The sequence below is a fragment of the Sebastes fasciatus genome, chromosome 18 (genome assembly GCF_043250625.1).
Source record: "Sebastes fasciatus isolate fSebFas1 chromosome 18, fSebFas1.pri, whole genome shotgun sequence".
Taxonomy (NCBI): domain Eukaryota; kingdom Metazoa; phylum Chordata; class Actinopteri; order Perciformes; family Sebastidae; genus Sebastes; species Sebastes fasciatus.
Genome location: NC_133812.1, coordinates 21442074 through 21462571, shown reverse-complemented (window position 1 = coordinate 21462571; position 20498 = coordinate 21442074). Strand labels below are relative to the sequence as shown.

At 40.2% G+C, this 20498-nt stretch overlaps 1 protein-coding gene across 1 annotated transcript in view; it reads left to right on the top strand.

Moving 5' to 3' along the window:
• LOC141756492 (exostosin-1) overlaps positions 1-20498 on the top strand; it is a 290084-nt gene that overhangs the window by 213385 nt on the left and 56201 nt on the right. Inside the window, exon 4 of the mRNA XM_074616244.1 lies at positions 16377-16470. Within this exon, the coding sequence (XP_074472345.1) occupies positions 16377-16470 (94 nt within the window). The remainder of the gene's footprint in view (positions 1-16376; positions 16471-20498) is intronic.

The window sequence follows — 20498 nt, the reverse complement described above, 5'->3', positions numbered from 1 at the left end:
CTGATCCGTGCTTGGGAAAAAAAAAGTAATAAAGATACACTGTTTGCAGCTTTTATTTCTCTACTTTGAAGGGATTTTTCTTTTTTTGTCCGATGTGCTGTGGGAGCAAGAGGATGCCGACCCTGAAAGGTCACAGTTGATTGGTTGAACAGCATAAAGCTTTTATCTGTTTTTTGCGAGAATGTCTACATGACGACATCTCAGCCCACTTGAATGAGATTGGATGCCACTAAATTCTTCTTAGATGTACCCAAGGCCAAATAGTATCGCTATTGTAACACACTGAAAAAAGTCAAATTAAAGTCATTGAAAATGGCAAATAGAAAAAAAAAGGAGCTGGCTCTTAGCGACTGCTGTTGCATGTAGGCGATTATTAAACTTAAAATGATAGGAGGTAAAAAATATGTTAACCAAAAACGTTGAATAATAAACCTATTTGTGCAAAGTCTTTCAAAACTTTCAATAGAAATCCAGAGACCTTGGCTTGATCACATTAAATATTTTATTAAAATTCTTTTTCAACATACATTTTTACTGCGGGCCTATACGTAGTCTATAAACACTTAGTTATTTTTTTCTTCATTGTGAAAACTAGTGCAGTGCCGATTGCTTCTTGCAGCGTTGTCAAGAACCGTTCATCGCTCGCTGACTCCAGAGAAGTGAAGAAGAGTTCGGTCATAACATTAGTATATCCAGCAGCAAAAGTGACCTGCAGTCAATGAGCCCCGGCCTGTAAAGGCCCGCTGCGGATGACATACTTGACTCAGTCCACAGAGCCCCGAAAACCCTGCCCCCGCTGCTGCCTGTTTATTTAAAGTTTATTAATATTTAACCATCCAAATGGAACTAAATTCGACACTGCACGTCCTTGGGTCGCCAGCAATCAGCCCGGTCGCAGGAAAAGGGGTTTGAATGACACGATAATGCGCATGACGGAAGCGTGTTATAAGAACGCCGCTCTGGCTTTAGGCGCGTAATTTTCACGCCATTTAATCTGTACTAACTGCAATGTAATGACGTAAAATAAAAGGGGAAAAAGACCACTTATGGAGATGGATGGGTCCAACAAACACAGGACTTTTAGCCATGAGACAATGTTCCAGACTTGCGTGTTGTAAGTTACGTTAGTGACGTTTGTCACATGTTTTCCGTAGAGATGCTAAATTGTTTCTGTATGTATTTTACTTAGGTTACGTACTTATTTTGAGGCCAACCATGATGTTTTTCCTAAACCTAAGTGGTTTTGTTGCCCCCTGCTGGTAGACTACTGCACTTTAATACACACTTGTAATATTCACGACTCAGCGGAGCAAAACGTGACACTGACACGCTATCCTTTGGTGGACAGGCGGGTCTATTGATATGATATCGGGTTGCAGTAATACATCCGCCAAGTGTGAAGTAGATCGGATGAACGGTTCTTGAGATATGCGAAGGACATACCCACATGATACCCACAGACAGACAGACAGACAGAGGTTCATTGCTTTATAGTTAGATGATAATAGTTGCAACATACTGTATATGTGATCTAGTTATTTTTTTCTGGAGTCGTTCCTGTATTACAAATCATGATCATAGTTATGATTAGCATAACTACATGACTATCATGGTCTATGTATAGTTCAACACAGTGGTCCTGAGTAAAATAGCAAAGTAGTTTCTCAGTCCAGCTGCTTGTGTGGTTATGAACTTATTTATTTCATTATACTTTCAGATGTTGGTTCTCTAGTTAAGATGGATTGAATACCAGCCATGACCTATCCACATTAAAGGATAAGACTTTCATTATTCTTTATTCTTTTATTTCTTATTGTCAACAAATCCCATGAAAAGACCAAAACCAGAGGCACCTTCATCCCTCTCTCTCTGATTTCCTGTCATCTCTCTACTATCACTATCTAATAAAGGCATGAAATGGCCTCAAAAAAGAAAGACCAAAACCACAAATGCATTAGTCCGTCTCTCAATACTTTACCGCTCTCAGCCCGGAATCCATTTGCTCCTTTTTGAAAACAAAGAATGAATTATTTTCATAAAAAACATAAGGCTAAATAATTTCCGTAAACAGCTGGTCACTAGTTTTTAGCAAACATTACTCAAAAGGAGTAAATAGTGTATTTGCTGGGGATTACTTTCTACTGCGGACTTGGTGCTCTACTGAGTATTTAGGGGTTTGTGCCCACGTTCATAGTGATGGAGGAACACGTCACCCAGTGGAACAGTGTGGCTCATTGATGTGTTTTTAATGGGGATGATAAAGGATTAAGCTATATCAAGCTGTGGCTACACGGACAATACTTACCTCTATTGTTAGTTGTGGTGAAAAATATAAAATATAACCTAGGGCTGTCACAATAACCGCATGATTGATAACTTGATTTTTTTTTTTTTTTTTAAACTATTAAATTGTTTAGACATTTAAAATTTATTCCGATTATTTAACAGACCCCAAATGTTTTTTGTTTGTTTGTTTGTTTTTTATTTTGTTTTTATTCGTCTTTTCCTCTCCTTACATTATATTTGTTGTGTAATATATAATTAATTTTTATATTATTTTTATACCGTAAAATATTTTTGCAGAATTGTAATGGAAAATCTGAACATGCGAATATATTGTATTGAAGTTTTGAAATAAAGTATTAAAAAAAAAATACAATAAAAGTTTTTAATTAGTTTTAAAACTCTCATCTTTGTCATTTATAAAGCAACAATATACCCAATAACAGCCTAACAATAAACCTTATTTATACAGGATAAATAAAGTTGCAAAAAAAAAAAAAAGAAAGCAATAATACAGCGCTGTTGAGCCAATCATTATCACCACAGGGGAAATTCATTAACCGCAACAGCCCTAATATAACCAGCCTTATCCTTTAGCTTCTGTCTGTTGCAAACATCCAACTTTGTTCTTGAACCTTTGGTCGGTTGCAACCATACAGATACCTCTCCAGCATTTATGTTTCCTCTGTGTGTGTGTGTGTGTGTGTTCTGTATATTACCTCTGTGTGTGTGTGTGTGTGTGTGTGTGTGTGTGTGTGTGTGGTATGTATTAGTGAGTGTGCATTAATATTCTGAGCCAGACCAGTCTGCAACATTAAGCTTTAATACCAGCCCAGAGACCTGTGTTTCAACTCAGCCAGAGAAGGGAACAGTCTCAGCTGTGATGTTTACGTACACACTCACACATATACACACGGTGATAAATATGGAAATTTCTTTCTCTCTCAAAGACACACCGACACAGCAATGAGCATGCAAATGATTCTCCCCGAAACACACAGACACGCACACTCTTTCTCGAAGCTAAGGTGTTTCTGTGAAGTCGTGCCATCTGTCTTCTGGTATTTTGATGAAACTTGACGGGAGCAGACCTTTATAATAACAGTATTTTCTCTTCAAAGTGGTTTTGGTTTAACATAAACTTTGAGGAATCTCCTCTGGGACTCGGCTTCCCGACCTCTGCCTGGCCTGCCCTCGCAGAAACCTCCGGAGCTGCTGTTGTTTGGATGTTAAGGTTAAAAGGGATGCTGCCGACAGTCGCACACGAGCATTCCCAAACTTGTTTAGCGCACACACAAGTTAGTTTTTGGGCTGTTTTCACTCTGGCTGTGTTTTGTTTGAGTCCTAAAGGTGGATTCCTCCTCTTTCTCCTGACCCAACTGGTCTGCTGTCACACTTGTGTACTGCTTTCGCTGTTTGTGGTCAGCTTGCATATTCCTTCCATCAACAACAGGTTGGTTTCCATCCACCTGTTGTTATGCACATTTTCAAGTTGCGTCGAAACGCCAAGAATTCGACACACTGCAATGGAAACAGACTCAGCAAATAAATCATGACATACATGAAGCATGTGACTCAAACGTTTATTGAAGAGACAAAAAAATTGCTGCAGACAAAATCATCAGATCTGTGTGGAGCGATGAGGAGACTTTAACTTCCTCAGATTAATTCATGAAACAAACGAAAATGTTGCCCTTATTCCAAAAACGACAATATTCCTACTAAGATGATAACATGCGGCCGTGGATACTCCAATTAACGTAACCGGTGGCGGACCTGTTCGACCTTGTGAACACATCCTCCCTCTTTCATTCCTTCAACCACCTTCTTGAAAAGGTCGGCGTTGCGATATTTGCGCATATCCAAAAACCTGTTGATATCCAAGTCTTTCATAATGTTTAAAAGTAGGTGTGTTTAACCTTTCAACCAGAAATGTGTGCTTTTCTTTTGGGCATGCATCTCTGCAAACTGTCGGCTAGTTTGTTTGTGCACAACGCACAGAGCTGGATGCAAACAGGCAAGAGGCCGTGTGTCACAAACTGCAGTAAAAACCCCAAGTGAGACGCGTATTCTGAATGTGTTGTATACATGTCCAAAGAATGCTCCTAAAACCTGAATGATATCAACATATCCCACATGTCTTAATCAAAAAATACTCCATTCAGAATAAGGCCTAATTCAGAATATGCTGTTTACATGACCCGTATCAAATTCAGAATATTGTAATCTTCGGAATGATAGTGGAATATTAGTGTGCCTGTAAACCACCGTTTGACTGGAGCTCTTCTTTTGCGTCGTCTCATTGCACCCTATTCTTCTGCAATAGTACGATGCATTCAAGCTCTATTTAGTAAAAAAGAGTATTGAGTGATTAAATTCTAATGGCATCATGTGTTCAAATGATAAGCTGGTAAAAATGTAGTTTTTGGTCGAGAAACTTGAGTTGTTTGAAGGAGATGTTTTCACAGCAATATAAAATAGATAATAGAGAGGGCGTTGTGACTGTTTAACTTCCCAACACTAACTCCAAGCAGCTTATAATACATAATTAAAACTATTGATGCCAAGATGTTTTTTAAACAAAGCAAATATCTACATAAAAAACACAGTCATTTATTTCCTAATCATTTTAATTGTGTTTTTTTGATAAATAAGATAGGTTGTTGTGGTGTGTGCACTAAGAGACTGCGAGAGAACAAAGAACCTGAGTTTTAAGCTACAGAGAAATGTTGAAATCATTTCCCACCTCCACACACCCGGCCGATTGCTGCATGATTAAATGTGCTTGTGTGATCGACAATTTTGGAAAGTTAAAAAAATTGTTGGACGCCAGTATATCATAAAAAGTATTGGAGGGAGTGGCTCTCTGACTGATTGTTTCTGGCTGTTTGACGATCTGACAGTTAATTTGAAGCTCACTGAGGCCTTTAACCCAAAACCTAAATCTATTTTGGTCACCACAAAAGGAAACACACTAACACATACACTAGAAAGCCTCGACTCACTAATGCTCTCTCCACTCCACCAGACGCCCATTTATTCCCATTGTTAGCAGCATAAGCCATTAAAGCATCAAACATTTTCCATATGGCGTCTGAATTATGTGATTTGTTGACTACAGATTGGAGACAACGGCAGCGCTTTTAAATGCCCGAGCACGCCTCTGCACTAATGTGGGCACACACATTTACAAGACTAACTGTGGAGAAAGCAGCCGCTCATCCTCTTTCTCGCACTAACACACTCACACATTCCCTGCCACACTCTTTGATGGTGGACTAAATAGCTTGTTGACGAGTTTTTAAACAGCTTCCAACGGACTCCAAAGAGCCAGGTGCTGATAGACTTGGCTGGGATGTCGTGGCAGCTCAGACTTATTCCCCTCAGTCAGTTTTTAGCCTTGACCACCGTTCTTTTCAGGGTCGTAATAAGATAGATCCTCAGCTGTTCGCTTAGAAATGTTTTAGTAATTCAAATTGTGACACATTTCCCCTCGGTGTCCTGAGTTATGACCACCTTTGCCTTAAAGCCTCACAGCTAAGATTCCTGTTGAAGTATTTCCTCACTGTGCTGAGCTGTGGGATCATCTACCCCACTGCACTTTGTGTTTTAATATCCACTAACTCCTGCCCTCTCTTATATATATATCACACAAAATGATTATTGGATGTAATTAGTGGACTAATGTTCAAGGAATCTCATAGTAGCATGGATTTACCAGGCTGCTCTCATACACTATATCCCACAAAAGAGGTATATAAAGAGAGCAAAGTATAAAGAAGTAGACTTTCAGCCAGGATACTGGTGTCTGTATCCCGCGTGAAACCAAAATGATGACTTATTTGTCGCGTAACTTCCGTTCTTAAGTAACGTCACTTCCAGAGTTATTTGAACCCAAACCACGATCTTTTCCTAAACCTATCTAAGTAGTTTTGTTGCCTCAACCTAACCAAGATGTTTCCTGTGAAGATGGAAGTTAATGTTGAAAAGACTGCATGCCTGTAACGAGCTGAAATTGACGTGTTGCTGGACATTCGTAGGAAAACGCTTGAAAACTTAGGAACAACTTTTCATAAGAAAGATATCATATGAACCGTTGTAAGAGGATACGTTGGGATTTACCTACATATTGTGGGAAAAATCTGAACTAAAGGTGTCATTTACTGTACACGTGTCTTGATTTCCTTTAGATAGTTTAACTGGACAGGTGCTGGACAAGTGTTTGACAAGAAAAAACTAAGCAAATTACAGCAACTTAGAACACCCATGTGCTGTCTTTTGCAGCAGATAACGGACAGACTGCATGCACTGTGTGCCAAAGGAAGTTAGCATATATGCATACATGCTAGCTTCCTATGGAAATAGCAAATCAATAAACTGATTGATGAATGTAATACAGCTCTTTTTATAAATTTAAGTGAAAATGTTGACAGCATCTTTAGCAGTTTTGTTGAAGGTCCCATATTATAAAAAAGTGAGATTATCATATTTTTTTTATTATAAAGCAGGCTTAAGTCGTATATAAATACTGTGAAAGTACCGAAACACTCAATCCACAGGGAAATACACACAGCCCGTATTCAGAAACTCTGCATTTGAAACAAACTGTCAGGATTTCTGCCCATTCGTGATGTCACTAATATACAATATTTAGACCCTTGACATCATTTTAAACGTAAACATTCTAAATGTGTCCCAGTTTATTTCCTGGTTGCAGTGTATGTGAATGTCATCAGCTGACATGAAGTAAACATGGACCCAAGCTGTTGCCTAGCAACGCAATTCTGTTGCAATTTCGTCAAAATGCGCAAAAACGGAGCGTTTCAGACAGACAGTAACTACCGGCATATTCAGGCTGTCAGTATGAGGAAAATTAAGTTTTTTTTAACATTACAGCATGTAAACATGTTCTATTAGAAACACAAAATACAAGTATGAACCTGAAAATGAGCATGATATGGGACCTTTAAGACGTATGAACCAATATATGCATCCCATGTTACACAGCTAGCATGCTACCAATGTTAGCTAAATACACCGTCAAGCGTTTTTCACTTGTATTGTGATAAATGTGACTAATCTAACATTAGACTGGACGGTGAAAAACAGACAGTAACTCATAGATATAAAAACACTGTTTTATATCCATGTAGTAACTTCTCTTCCATATGTGCGGTGGTGATTCTATCCATTTATAGATGAACAGATGCATTTCCTCGCGTTGAACAATAGGGGGCGTAAACCGTATACTATACAGATTTACCAACATTAAAAAACCCTGTGGAAACAAGGCGTTAATGAGGAATCACCAGCCTTGCCTATAATTAATTACAAATTAATTATTTTTTCATTAATTCCTCCCAGTGTGTTTTCTTCTTCTGTTGGTATTTCATTTGGACCTGAAGTCTGTGGTGCGTTTAAAGACCTTGGCGCCTGATTGTCTGACCAGATTCTACAGATCGTCTTCCACTCTTGGCTTCTTTTTTTAATGCTCTTTGAATCACCTTTGCTCATTTTTCTCTCCTTTGTTTTTTCTGAGGAAAACATTTCCCACTGTCGGAGTTCAAGATGTTCAATTTATTTCCATTGTCTTGTAAATTGCACAAGTGAGCAACATTTTAGCCCCGTTCGCTCTTTTATGAACAAACGCTATTTTTCTCTTCAAGGACATCTGTGTGTGTGTCTCCTTTATAATTAATGGGTCCACATGATGCATGTGAGGCTTCACACACTCTGAGCAATTACACCAACGGGACTAGTCTGTGAGACAAAGCCTTCACTTCCCTTTTTTCACCTGCATGGGAGTGTGTGTGTGGTGCCTGTTTGTAGTAATTACTGCTGATGCCATTTATAGTTTACACAGTACACTGCATTTATAATGATAAATGTTTGGAGCCAGACTTTAGTAAAGTCAGTGTCCTGCTTTCAGACTCATTGTAAGGCTGAATACTGTTGTTTGTATAATACTTCTGTAATTATACCATTATCTTTTTTTCCAATACCTTCTTTTTCTGCAAAATCTTGAAACAAAATTGTAGATTTTCATAACAAAATATGCCAAACTCTCAATGATTCTCTGTTAAATATGACAAGATCTGTACTTCTAAAATACAGTCTAAACTGAGGAAAGTTTATATCAGGAAATATTTGATCAAAGTCTAAGTAAACATCAGCATCTGACCAAGCGTTTAATGCCAGCTTTTAGTTATTTAACAGAAACAGAGGAAGAAAGAGCGTGTGTTCTCACCGTTTTTATACAAGGACACATTTTAGTCGTTCCTCAAGATGTTTTAAAGGCACCCTGTTGAGTTTTCATGTAAACAAACAGTTTCTGTTAACAGTCAGTGTTTCTCACCAAAACAAATTGTCTGTATCCTGGAGGGCGTAACGAACATGTCAAATGAATTTACTTCCTCATGTTCACTTGTTAATATTTGTCTTCCTTCCTACATTTTACTGCAAATTATTACACAGCTTTATTGAATACTCGATTCTTTGCTTGGTTGATTGGTCAATCACAGCGTTCTACGGTCTGTTATTTCTTTATAGCAAACCGTTGCTACGGGCGCAGTTCTGATGTCGGACTCTGGCGGACCTTTTTTTGGTCAATTTATTGATTTCGGGGTGCCGCATCGCCCTGTCGGAATTTATTTCACAACAATGACCGGCTAGCTGTACATTATCCCTTACTTGCTACGGATGCTTCCTCATATTTGAACGGTCAGCAAAGCTCTTAAAGGTACAGTGTGTAGGATTTGGCGGCATCTAGTGGTGTGGTTGCAGATTGCAATCAACTGAGTACCCCTCACTCCTCCCTTTCCAAGACTGCAATAACGCAGTTCGCCTCAGTCAGAGGCCATCCTTACCATGATAACACTACTCTAGGAGCAACGGAAGTCAGACGGCAGCTGGCGGTACCACGGTTTTGCACTCTGCGGCTCACATTACCGCAGTTTCACAAGCATGTCGGAGAACTACGGTGGCCTTCATGTAACATAAAAATGTAAAAGTCTCTCTCTAGACCCAGCGTTTGGTTTGTCCGTTCTGGGCTACTGTAGAAACATGGCGGAGCAACATGGTGTGAAGAGGACACGCTTTTTTCAAATTGTTCAAATATGAGGAAATCCTCAATGTGTTAAAATGCATTTTGCAGTGACTTTCCCGTTATTTTTCTCAAAAACTTTACAGTAAAATTACCTCAAATGTGACATGGTCATAGTCAGAGTCATTCTAAACAGGACTACATTATACATTTCAGCAAACCTCCTAAGGATTTTGTTAATGACATTTAAAATATGAGGAAATTGTACTGTAATGGTAAGAGTGTTGGTAGCGCTGAGAACTAAAGAGTGCATTCGTTTTATACAAAAGATTACCTCCATGTCACCTTCCGGGCTCTGTACATTACTGCGTTTCTTGACACTTCACTTTCATCTCTGACTAAAAGACACACTTATGAAATATTTTCTGACTCATACAATAAACAACAGACTGCTACACAGAGCTGTCCGTCATGTAATGTGTCTGTGAGGAGAGCTCTCCAGCTGTATTACTTTTATGTGTAATATTTAGTTTTTGTGGTTTTGGCTTTTCTCTTCAGATATAAAATCATATTTTTCACAAGTGTAAACCAGACCTCAGGGTCTACTCTGTTAGGCCTCGTATCGATCCTTCACTCCTCAAACTATTTAGTGTCTTCTGCTGAGAGAACCCTTTTACTTCATGGTGAGCAACACTATTTGTTTTGTTTTTCAGCTAAAATGTTCTGAGTGATTCTCCGTGGCACATATTGATTTTTAATTCCTTCTTACTGGGTATCATCCAACTCTGTCTTTGTCTTGTCGCTTTCATGCACACAAACACAGAGGAAAAATACTCTGAATCCACACATTGTTCCACACCCATGCAGTATCTACATACTGCTCTTTTTTATGGATAGTTGCCACTACTACATTAGTTTAAGATAATGTTCACACCGATTTGTAGTCCCCATGCATACAGAAGTTGTTGTGTTTCCTGCTGCAATCAGATACCGATCAGAACAGTTTAAGGTAATCGAGGTCCGGCTGCGACGAGCACAGCTCAGATAATTGTAAGAGAAAAGTGGAGGGAAAGTGCAGATACAAGGCTGATTATTCACCAGAACTTATGTAAGTAAAAAAAGGGACAAGCTACACAGAAAGAGATTGAAACTACTTGCAAAAATGTTTTTAAAAATACCGTTTCCACCCAGAAGTTTGTATTGGTAGCTATTTCTGATCTCATTTGTACAAGGATAAAATTGTGGATAATTTGTTTGAGAAACAAAAAACTAAATAATGAGCTCTGTATATTAAATGCAGAGAACATGCAACACATTTATTTTGACACACAAAGAGATCGCACACTTTTCCTCACGCTTGCAATACTGCCACATGCTCAAAAACTTACTTAAACACACAAGAAATAGTTTTGCAATCAAAAATTCAGCCACATTTCTATGCATGCAGCAAAGGCATACACACATAATCACGAACATTTAGACAATGCACATAGGTGTAAGAAGAGGGAGGTGGAACACCCTCTACTTCCTTCTCTGCCAACACTGAAGCAGGTGGCTGAGGTGAAGCATAATGAGTTGAGAAAATGTGCTCTGTGAGGATCAGCCAGCCAGTGAGAGGAGTCAGCCTCCTGTTGTCAAATGGTTGGGAGCATTTTGGTGGCGGTGGCAACACACCATGCAGAGCAGCTCTTATATGTCCTGTTTCTTCAGTAAGTTTCTCCAGCTCCTCTTGGGATATCCCGGGATTTCCTCTTAGACACGCTGGGATGTCCCAGTTTCTCATGGGATCTACTCCCGGTATATCTACCCAGAGCAGTGACTCATCCGTGTCCTTTACCACTGACCTTTTCAATTCTAAACACAGTGTTCGGAGAGTGAGTCAACAGCAAAATAGTGGAGGTAAAGAGCGCTGTCTAACACTGACAAGGTGGGTCAACAAATGCAGTGAGCCGTTCTGGTCTTATATTTCTGCAGGTGATGCCTTCAGACCACGGCTGTTACTGGGAAAATGCTGTTCGGTCAAGTAGCTTTGAGGACCACTTTTAAGCGGACTATAGTGCAATAGTTTGTGTCACAATAATGGGTAGTGTTTTACAATTTAAATGTACATAATGACCTTGAAATTGAAGTGAACATCTTTTTAAGTTTGCTAGATTTATGTAGGTTTTTTTATCGCTAAAAACGGTAGTTAAAGAAAACAACAAAGACCATAACAGAAACAAAAAGATAACAGTGTCCTCTGTATCCGAGACAGCATCCGCTATCCTGAAGCTGCTCCCTGCACAATAAGTAATGCTCTGCGAAGCATTTGTTGCCATGTCACGTCTTGACCAGAATTGGGAGGAAGGCATGTTTTTCCTGGAGATGTAGAGGCCTGCATTACCTGAAAGAATCCCTCCTACTCATGGGAAGGCAGCACTGGGCCAGCATAGCAGGAAACACAGGCTGCTGCGACAGCTGAATAAATCAGTGCACGAGACTTGGCAAAAAACTTTGTACCACCCTGGACTAGAGAGTCTTAGAAGCTCCTCAGCAGTTGGTTTATTTGAGAAGCAGTCAGTATCTGGTCTAGCTGATTTTTATCCTGAGCCTCTGACACACCATCCACGAGTCTGAGAGGATGCCAGGACGGCATCGCAGACCTTATTTATCTTAGAAGTTACCTGGCTCAACTGGCCCATCTGGCGCTTGTTTAATACTGATGTCCTTTCCATGTATGTGTATGTAAATAAGACAACGTTATACCTACATTTACAAATGATTGGCAGTTATACATTTTATGCCGTTTGCCCGTGACTTCCTGTTTTCATAGTTGATTGTTTTTGATTGAACGGTGTTACAGGTGTTTCCTTGCAACAGATTTTCACATTATTTAAGTCTAAACTAGCTGAGATTTTTCTTAAATGTACAGTGTGTAGGATTTGGCGGCATCTAGTGGTGTGGTTGCAGATTGCAACCAACTGAGCACCCCTCCGCTCACTCCTCCCTTTCCGCGACTGCTGCAACGTGAGCCGCCGTGTGCAAAACCGTGGGACCGCCGTTCACCTCGCTCAGAGGCCATCCTAAAGCTGCTTTCACATGATAAGAAATTTGCTCTTCGCTCAGTGTAAGGTAGGGAGCAGAGCCAAAGAGAAGCGCAGGTATAAGATGTCATCAAAAAGTGCGCAAGGAACGCCATTCACTGTTAAGGCAACAACAACAGTTGTGCTTTGAAAGGTTAGCGGCAACCAAAAAGTTGAAATCATTTGAACTTGGAGTGCAACACTCAGTGGCATTTTCAAGCGGTGCACCACGCCAAGAGTATCGCTTCCGCCTAGTCGGGCACTGCTCTCCCCAAGGAAAACATGCAGTGTGTGTTGGACAACTACGGTGGCCTTCAGGTAACGTAAAAATGCGAAATACTCTCTCTAGAGCCGGTGTTTGGTTTGTCCGTTCTGGGCTACAGTAGAAACATGGCGGACTCCGTGAAGAGGACTCGCTCCCTATGTAGATATAAATTATAAGCTAACGAAAACACAACGATTTCTTAGTTTCAGGTGATTATACACCAATGAAAACATAGTTATGAATATTATATTCCGTCTCTGCCAATAGAAGTTTGTAACAAGCTAGGTTTAACTTAACATTCCTGTCAGGACTCTGCATTTTTCATTGGCCTTGTAGTTTCTTGTTGTTGGTTCACTTGGAGGGTTCTGGTCCCTCCATGCCCGGGGGCAATCCCATCGGTGCCGTGTCAGCTTCCAGCTCAGTATCACTTATGTGCAAATGGCCTTTGGGTGCTCATTATTCCAGATTCAGGGTGCAGGCTGCAGCTCAGGACAAAGCAGCTCTACTTTCACGCTACTGTCCACACCTGGCTGTAAAACAAAACAAGTTCCCAGGCTCTCTCAGCAGAATCACAAAAAAATCAAGGTCACAAGAATGTGATTTTTGTCATTGAACCGTAAAACAGAGGAGCCGCGTGGTGAAGACTTAACTGTAGTCAAACCATCCGTTCGTTGTTATTCCTAAATAACCGTCTTTATGTGTGACGACAGGCTGTCTCTGTCTCAGCGGCGCTTAGAATGACCTTGACTTTATGTGACAAACTGGACACCTGACATCTTATTTTGCTCTCTTCCTCTCTCTCACACGAACACACACACACGCACACACACACACACACACACACACACACGCACACACACACACACACACACACACACACACACACACACACACACACACACACACACACGGGTGCAGTGACAGTAAGTGTCGTGATATGCCAGACGTTCTCTCATCACAAAGACTTCACATACACACACATTGTAGAGGCAGGCTTTCCGGGCAGGTGGACACGCACACACACACACACACACACACACAAGCACACACACACACACACACACACACACACACACACACACACACACACGCACAGGTGTCTAGTGGTGAGGTTGTGGGGACAGTTGATCCCCAGACAGATTAGGCTGCAATCTGAAATCTCCTCAGGCCAGCCCTGAGATCATGTGTACACACACACACACACATACACACACACACACACACACACACACACACACACACACTCAGAGCTTTAAAGTCACAGACTTTGGACAGACAGAAGTGACTTGCTAGTTGAAAATAGTTTGAGGGCAGCGTGGAACAGTCTGACCATTAGAGAGTTTTTATAAGGCTGCTATCAGGAGAGAATGAGAAAACGTTTTATTTTAACTGTAGAGAAATGTTTTGCATTCTGGCAATTCCACTTAGATCAATGTTAGGTTTCCAACATTTCCGTACAGAGCCATTAGCCTTTTAAAAAAAAGGCCCAGCAGCCTCTGGAGGATGTTTTCTTGTTTTTAACTTCGGTGGCCAAAGTGGTTCGAACTAATCAACTGACTGAACACCTGATTTAGGGCTGCAAGTAATGATTTTCTTGATGAATCGATTAGTTGTTTGGTCTATAAAAGGTCAGAAAACGGTGAAAAATGTTGATCCGTGTTTCCCAAAACGCGAGACGACGTCCTCAAATGTCTTGTATTGTCGACAACTCAAAGATATTTAGTTTACTGTCACAGAGGAGTAAAGAAACCAGAAATTATTCACATTTAAGAAGCATCTATTATAAAAATGATTGGCGATTAATTTAATAGTTGACAACTAATCGATTAACCATTGCTCTAAACTGATTGTCCAGCTGTGCATCTAACCAGCCGACATTCAGTATGTTGTCATCCTTTCTTTTACTCCACCAAAAATCTGTTTTCAGTATCTAACACTCATGTCCTTTTGGCTTTAAAGTTGCCTTTGAATATTTAGTAGCTTCATCTTTTTTTGATAACGGCAGACGCTCTCGCAAGTAGTTTCAATTCGCAGTACTGGATTCCAATGACAGCAAAACATATCAGAATATCTCAAATATAGCATCCTCTCAAACCACTCCTGCTGCATAATCCACTTCTTTCCCAATGATCATTATTATGTTGTGTGTGTGTACTTAGCTCTACCGTCTCGTCTCACTTCTGGTTGCAAAAAACCAAGACGGCGGCGGCGGAAATGCTGAACCAGAGGCTTCAAAATGGTAGTTCACAAACTAATGGGTGATGTCACGGTGACTACGTCCACTTCTTATATACAGGCTATGGTCGGACCCTGCAGCAGTAAAATTAGTGTTTTTTTAAAGGGACTCTGGTGCTGGGAAACACTACCACATTTGTCCACAGGGACTGCCAAAATCATCACAAAATGAAAGTTCCTCATAGTAGCTTTAAGAATAGCTTTTATCTGTTTTTGCAACTGGTGATTGTGCCGCACTCTCTCGGGGCAGCTGCTCAAGCAATCATTGCAGGTTTTTGCAGGTAAAGGTAAACTGAATTGACTCCAGATGTGATAACTTCCATAACACGCATTCCACGTGGTGATAATTTTACTACAGAGAAGAATAGTTTAAACGTAAAGTTTGTGCATCTCTGTATGCCTGGAGCTCTACTCAGAATCTGATTCATCTAATCCATTATTTCTGCTGTAAATCCAAGCTGATTGTCCTCCACAATGGAGCGAGCTACAGGGTGTTAGTGTTTGATACCCTAAAATAGATTTTCGGTGGATTCCTCGAAGCTCTACACTCATGATTGAATCACTCAAAATCAGCCAACCTTTCAGTAAAACCTGCCTCAACCTCCCCTACGGGGCTGCTTACTCGCACTAAAATCATTTGGTGCAGTAAAATATTAGTATCGGCCTTCAAACGCTCACATTGATCTCACTTGACTGAGTAGATATACCATGCTGTCAGATCAATAGTTTAGAAACCTTGACTAAAGGTAGCCCTGCGTGGATGATTCTCTCTTCACATATCTCGATCAGATGAAAATGTGTTAAGGGCCACCGGTGTTTGATTATATAACAGCTGTGGACTTTTTTTCTTTTCTCCAGCACATTTCATTATTTATCCGCCGTGTATCTTTTGATGTGCTGAAGCTACCACGCCGCCTTCTACAAGCACACATTTTATGAAAGAGATAAAGTCCTTGAAAAAGTCTTTGCCAGCCATTTAGGAGTAAGCTGCTTTGGATTGTTGTTTGAAATATGTATGTGTGTGGATAGTGAGGAAATGGTAACGCGGAAACATAGATTCAGGGTTTGACATAATTTTTCTCTTTCCCCTTTGTTTCTTTGAGCTCTCTAGACTTTAATGTCACTCGGAAAATGTCCTGAAAATGCTTTTTGGGTTTGAAGAAATTACAAAAAGACATAAAAGTGCTTTCTTGGAAGTTTGATTATCCTCTGCTCTCTCTCTCTCTCTCTCTCTCTCTCTCTCTCTCTGCCTCTCTCTGCCATCCTGTCTTCTTCTTTTCTTTCTCTGAATTACAGGTTTATAGTCTTTTTTTCCCTTCATAGTAGTGTGTTAATGTTCTCTCGTAGCCCATTAGATGAGCTTGTACACTGTGGGGAAAATGTACTCCTTTCCTTTTGTAATTTTTCTTAGTTTCTTTTTTCTTTTTGCTTGTTGAGGTTTTATTCCCTCATCTTCTAACCTGATTTTGTTTTATTTGTGTTTGTGTAGGTTCGACTACCAGGAGCTGCTTCATAACTCCAGTTTCTGCCTGGTGCCCCGAGGCCGACGACTTGGATCCTTCCGCTTTCTAGAGATCCTGCAGGTGTGTGTGTGTGTGTGTGTGTGTGTGTGTGTACATTATGTGATTGTGCTGCTGTGGATTATGTGCTTGCATACTGCATATTTGTCCGTGTGTGTGTGTAAGGTGTGAACACACTACATGACGACTGTCCCACACGTGTCTCTACGAGCATGTGTGAAGGTCCTGAGATGCACTTTGTTTTAAGCATACTGAGGCCTTAGGAAAAGTTCTTTCCATATTTAGTTTGAGATATTGGCCCTGTTTAGACCTGGCATTAAACATGCATCCTGAGTGATCCGATCACAAGTGGACAGCTTTAAGTACAGGTGTGAACGCACTTAAGACGCATTGAGATCCGATCGTTCAGACCACATTCAGAGGTGGTCTGGACCGCATACAGTATGACAGGCAGTGTGTATGCAAATGTGTCCTGGGCCACATTTAGGACCGCCTACTCGACTGACGTCCCGCTTGGATCTTCGGGGTCCCACTGAGCTCCTCAGAGCGCTTTTCTGCCTCACTGCATGGAAACAGTTTCTGTGCTCTACTGTATCCTGTCGGTCCAACTGTATTATATTAAAACATATCTGATCTATATGCTACATATCTACAGACTATCAGACTATGCACGCAAAGTGCATTATTATCATACTGTCGGAGATGTGTTTTTGTTCCGGTGCTTTGCACAGAGCTGACACTCGCTCGCTCTCATCCCCGACTATGAAGCTCTGTACCCACTGTTGCCTGGCAAAGGCAGCGGTGTCGGCGGCACGGAGGTCCCGGGGACCACCGGCACAATAACCTTATATTGAGATGTTATTCAAATTTGCCCAAATTCCCGAATATGTAGGATATTACTACTGACATTCATGTAATATTACGTCACAACGTCTGCTGTTTTAGCCATGTGTTTACTACGTGTTTATTTGCATATAGAGCGGGGAAGTGAGATCAATTGGAGACACACTGGAGACATATTCTAATGCCAGGTGTGAACGGACGCACTTAAAGCCGTCCACTTGTGATCAGATCACTCAGGATGCATGTTTAATACCAGGTCCGAACAGGGCCACAGTGAATTGAGACAGAATTGAAGTGTCCTGGGCAAGGATGTCTAATGATGAAAAACCCAAAACCAAGTTAACTTCCTTCAGAGAGACTTTCCATCGAGCCCTATAAATACATTTCCCTCAAAACGTAATTGAGAATGCAGTTTAGTTGTATGGGAATGTCATTTCTTAGGAGAAAGGGTTGGTTTTTAAGTGGGTACCTTGACATTTTCACTTTATCTGAGGAATAACAAGTTGCTATTTGGAGTGAGGAGGTCAAGAGTCCAAGTTTCCCAAATGCAACCCCAACTCCCTAAGAAGTTTTTCGGTATCCATCAAAAATGCATGTGAAATGTTTTTATTTTTAAGAAGTAATTTGACTTATTTCTGTAATTTATTGAAGGTCAAAATGTTGCGTCAGTGCAATGCTTCTCCACACTGTCAGGATGTAAGCTCTTGATTATGTTTTTTATATTTCAGGCCTAAAAAGAGTCAAATTTAAAGATGCTGAGTGTAAAAAATATCTTTATCAGCCTTCACAACCCACCGTGTGTGTAATTTGTGTGTAGTTAAACAATATAAACTCCTCAGGTCATTAAATGCTTCAAATTCCCAGAGACAATGCTAAGAACAGGACATGCTAATGATTACTGGGCTTATATCAGACAGCCTGTGGAGCTCCAGCTGGGCACTTCAACGAATCAAAGAGCTCCTCGTCCTCCTCTTAGCAACAGTTGATCTTATTACTATTGACAATCTGTCATCCCCCTGCCACAGAAAGAGCCTGTTTCTGTAGATACATCACAGAGAAAAAGAGAAGAAACGTCCTCACAACACGGATGTGTTCATCTTTCATTAGCACCATGTTTCTATCCGTCTCTGTGTTGTTTTGACATTAAGTATGCGACTCTGCCCTGTCTCTGCATCTCGCTGTCTTGTTTACCGCGTTCTTGTTTTTCCTCACTTTCCAATTATATATTCTGTTGACGACACACTGCACACCACACGCTGAAGTTTAGGAATAAATAGGTTGTGCTTGCTTCCACCTTCGGGACTCATAGAGGAAGAGCTAGAAGGATGTGTACACAATGTTTTTACTCAGTACTTTGAAAATCCTACATCAGAGTGAAGAGATCAGCTTGTAAAGTGATAGTAGAATCAGAGTCAGTTGATGCTTTTGATTATTGAACAGTTATTTTGCTTTACATAACTTTATCAGGGCCGACACACATTAATAAACATCAATATGATGTAAATGTATGATTTTAAGAAAAGAAACAAACAAGTTATTAGGAGTGGGAAAAAAATCGATTCACCTGTGTCACATTTTTACGATTTTGAAATTGATTTGTTTAATGCCTGAATCGATATATTTGCATCATTTGAGTCTATGCGGAGGAAGAAGGAAGTTACCGCTTTTATTGTTGTAGTCTGAGTAACCTGACGTCTTATCCGTTCCGTATCCAGGGCGGAGGGTCTGCGTGGATACGACCTGCACCCTCACATTTTAAATCCCAGTATGGAAACACTTTGGGTTTCACACATTGCAGGAAAAGCAGAGCTAGACATGATGGCTAAGGCTACACGCTAACTCTGTCGTGGACAGGAAACGTTATCGTATTGCGGTAACGTGCGGTCAAGCCAGCCGTCACTCTCATCTCCGTGGTCAAATGGGCCGGCGCTACAACTGTACAGCACCCATATAACATACATGACATTTATGTTAAATGCTTTCAAACGCCCAGATGGAGCGGATCATGGATGTATAAAGAGAACGGAGCAAACGGGAGAGCTAGAGACGGACTTGGCGAAGTTAGCAGAAGTATACATGTGTGACTACGTCACAAAGGGAACAGTATATACAAAATACATATATGGAAATAAGATTGATTTGATTGTTTTCACCAGAAGTATAAAACATTACATGTCCCTTATAAATTAAAAAGAAAATATCACTAATTTGTGAGGGAAATGTCTTTATTCTTTAATTTTTACATGCTGAAAATCAAACATTTTAATGTATTAATTTAGATATTTTACAAAGTAAAAGTCATTTGAGGTGTATGATTCAACTTTTCCCCATGGTCTAGTGTTAAAACAAGGTAACAAAAATCGCAATAAATTGCAATATCGAATCGGCACCCAAGTATTGTGATAGTATCGAATCGGGAGATGGATGAATCAACCCAGCTCTACAAGTTACAGAGTTGCAGGTGCCACCAACCTCTCGGTAGTCTGTATTTGGCCACCACTGTTTTAAGTCAAAAGTAATGAGCAGGTAGAGGCTGAACTTTGTGATGACATTATAAAAGGTTAGAGATATTTTTAAAGAAAGATGCAAAAAGCAATAGCAAGAATGATTAGCAGAAGAAATGGGCACTGCTTTTAATTAAACACTCATTTTAAATGTGTGCCAATTACTTTTAATGGCTTTTTCACTAAATTAGACCTGAAAAGAAAAGAAAAGAAGAAAGAGGAAAAGAAGTTGTCTTCGCAGAGGTAATACTAATCAACATTTAGAGGACATGTAGGAGGATGACGGTGAGGGAAAGACAAGAAAAGGAAAAGTCATCTCATAAAGCCCGACTAATCAAAGCAGGGAGAATTTGCGTCGACAGGTCACTGATCATGCACTCGGCATTTTGTGAATCTCCTTTAATCTCTCAGCTTCACTTGATTGAGAATCCCAGTCGAATTTGAACTTTAAATGAAAATACCAGACTTATTGAAATTTCTTCTCCTTCTCTTCTCTGACACTGCTCCTCTACTTGAGACTACAAAGACGAATCACAGCGTACAGTATGTCCTTAAAGTGAAGCCATACATCCCATCTGACATGTGACATCCTGGACTCAAAGTCGGATGATGATCAACCCTCCATCAGTCCTGATTTTCTTTTATGAAAAAACATATTTATTAGCATCTTTAAGCAGTATGGAAACACTGAATGAATGGTACTTTCCAGGAATATAATTTTAGGTGTTTATTAATGTATTTGTC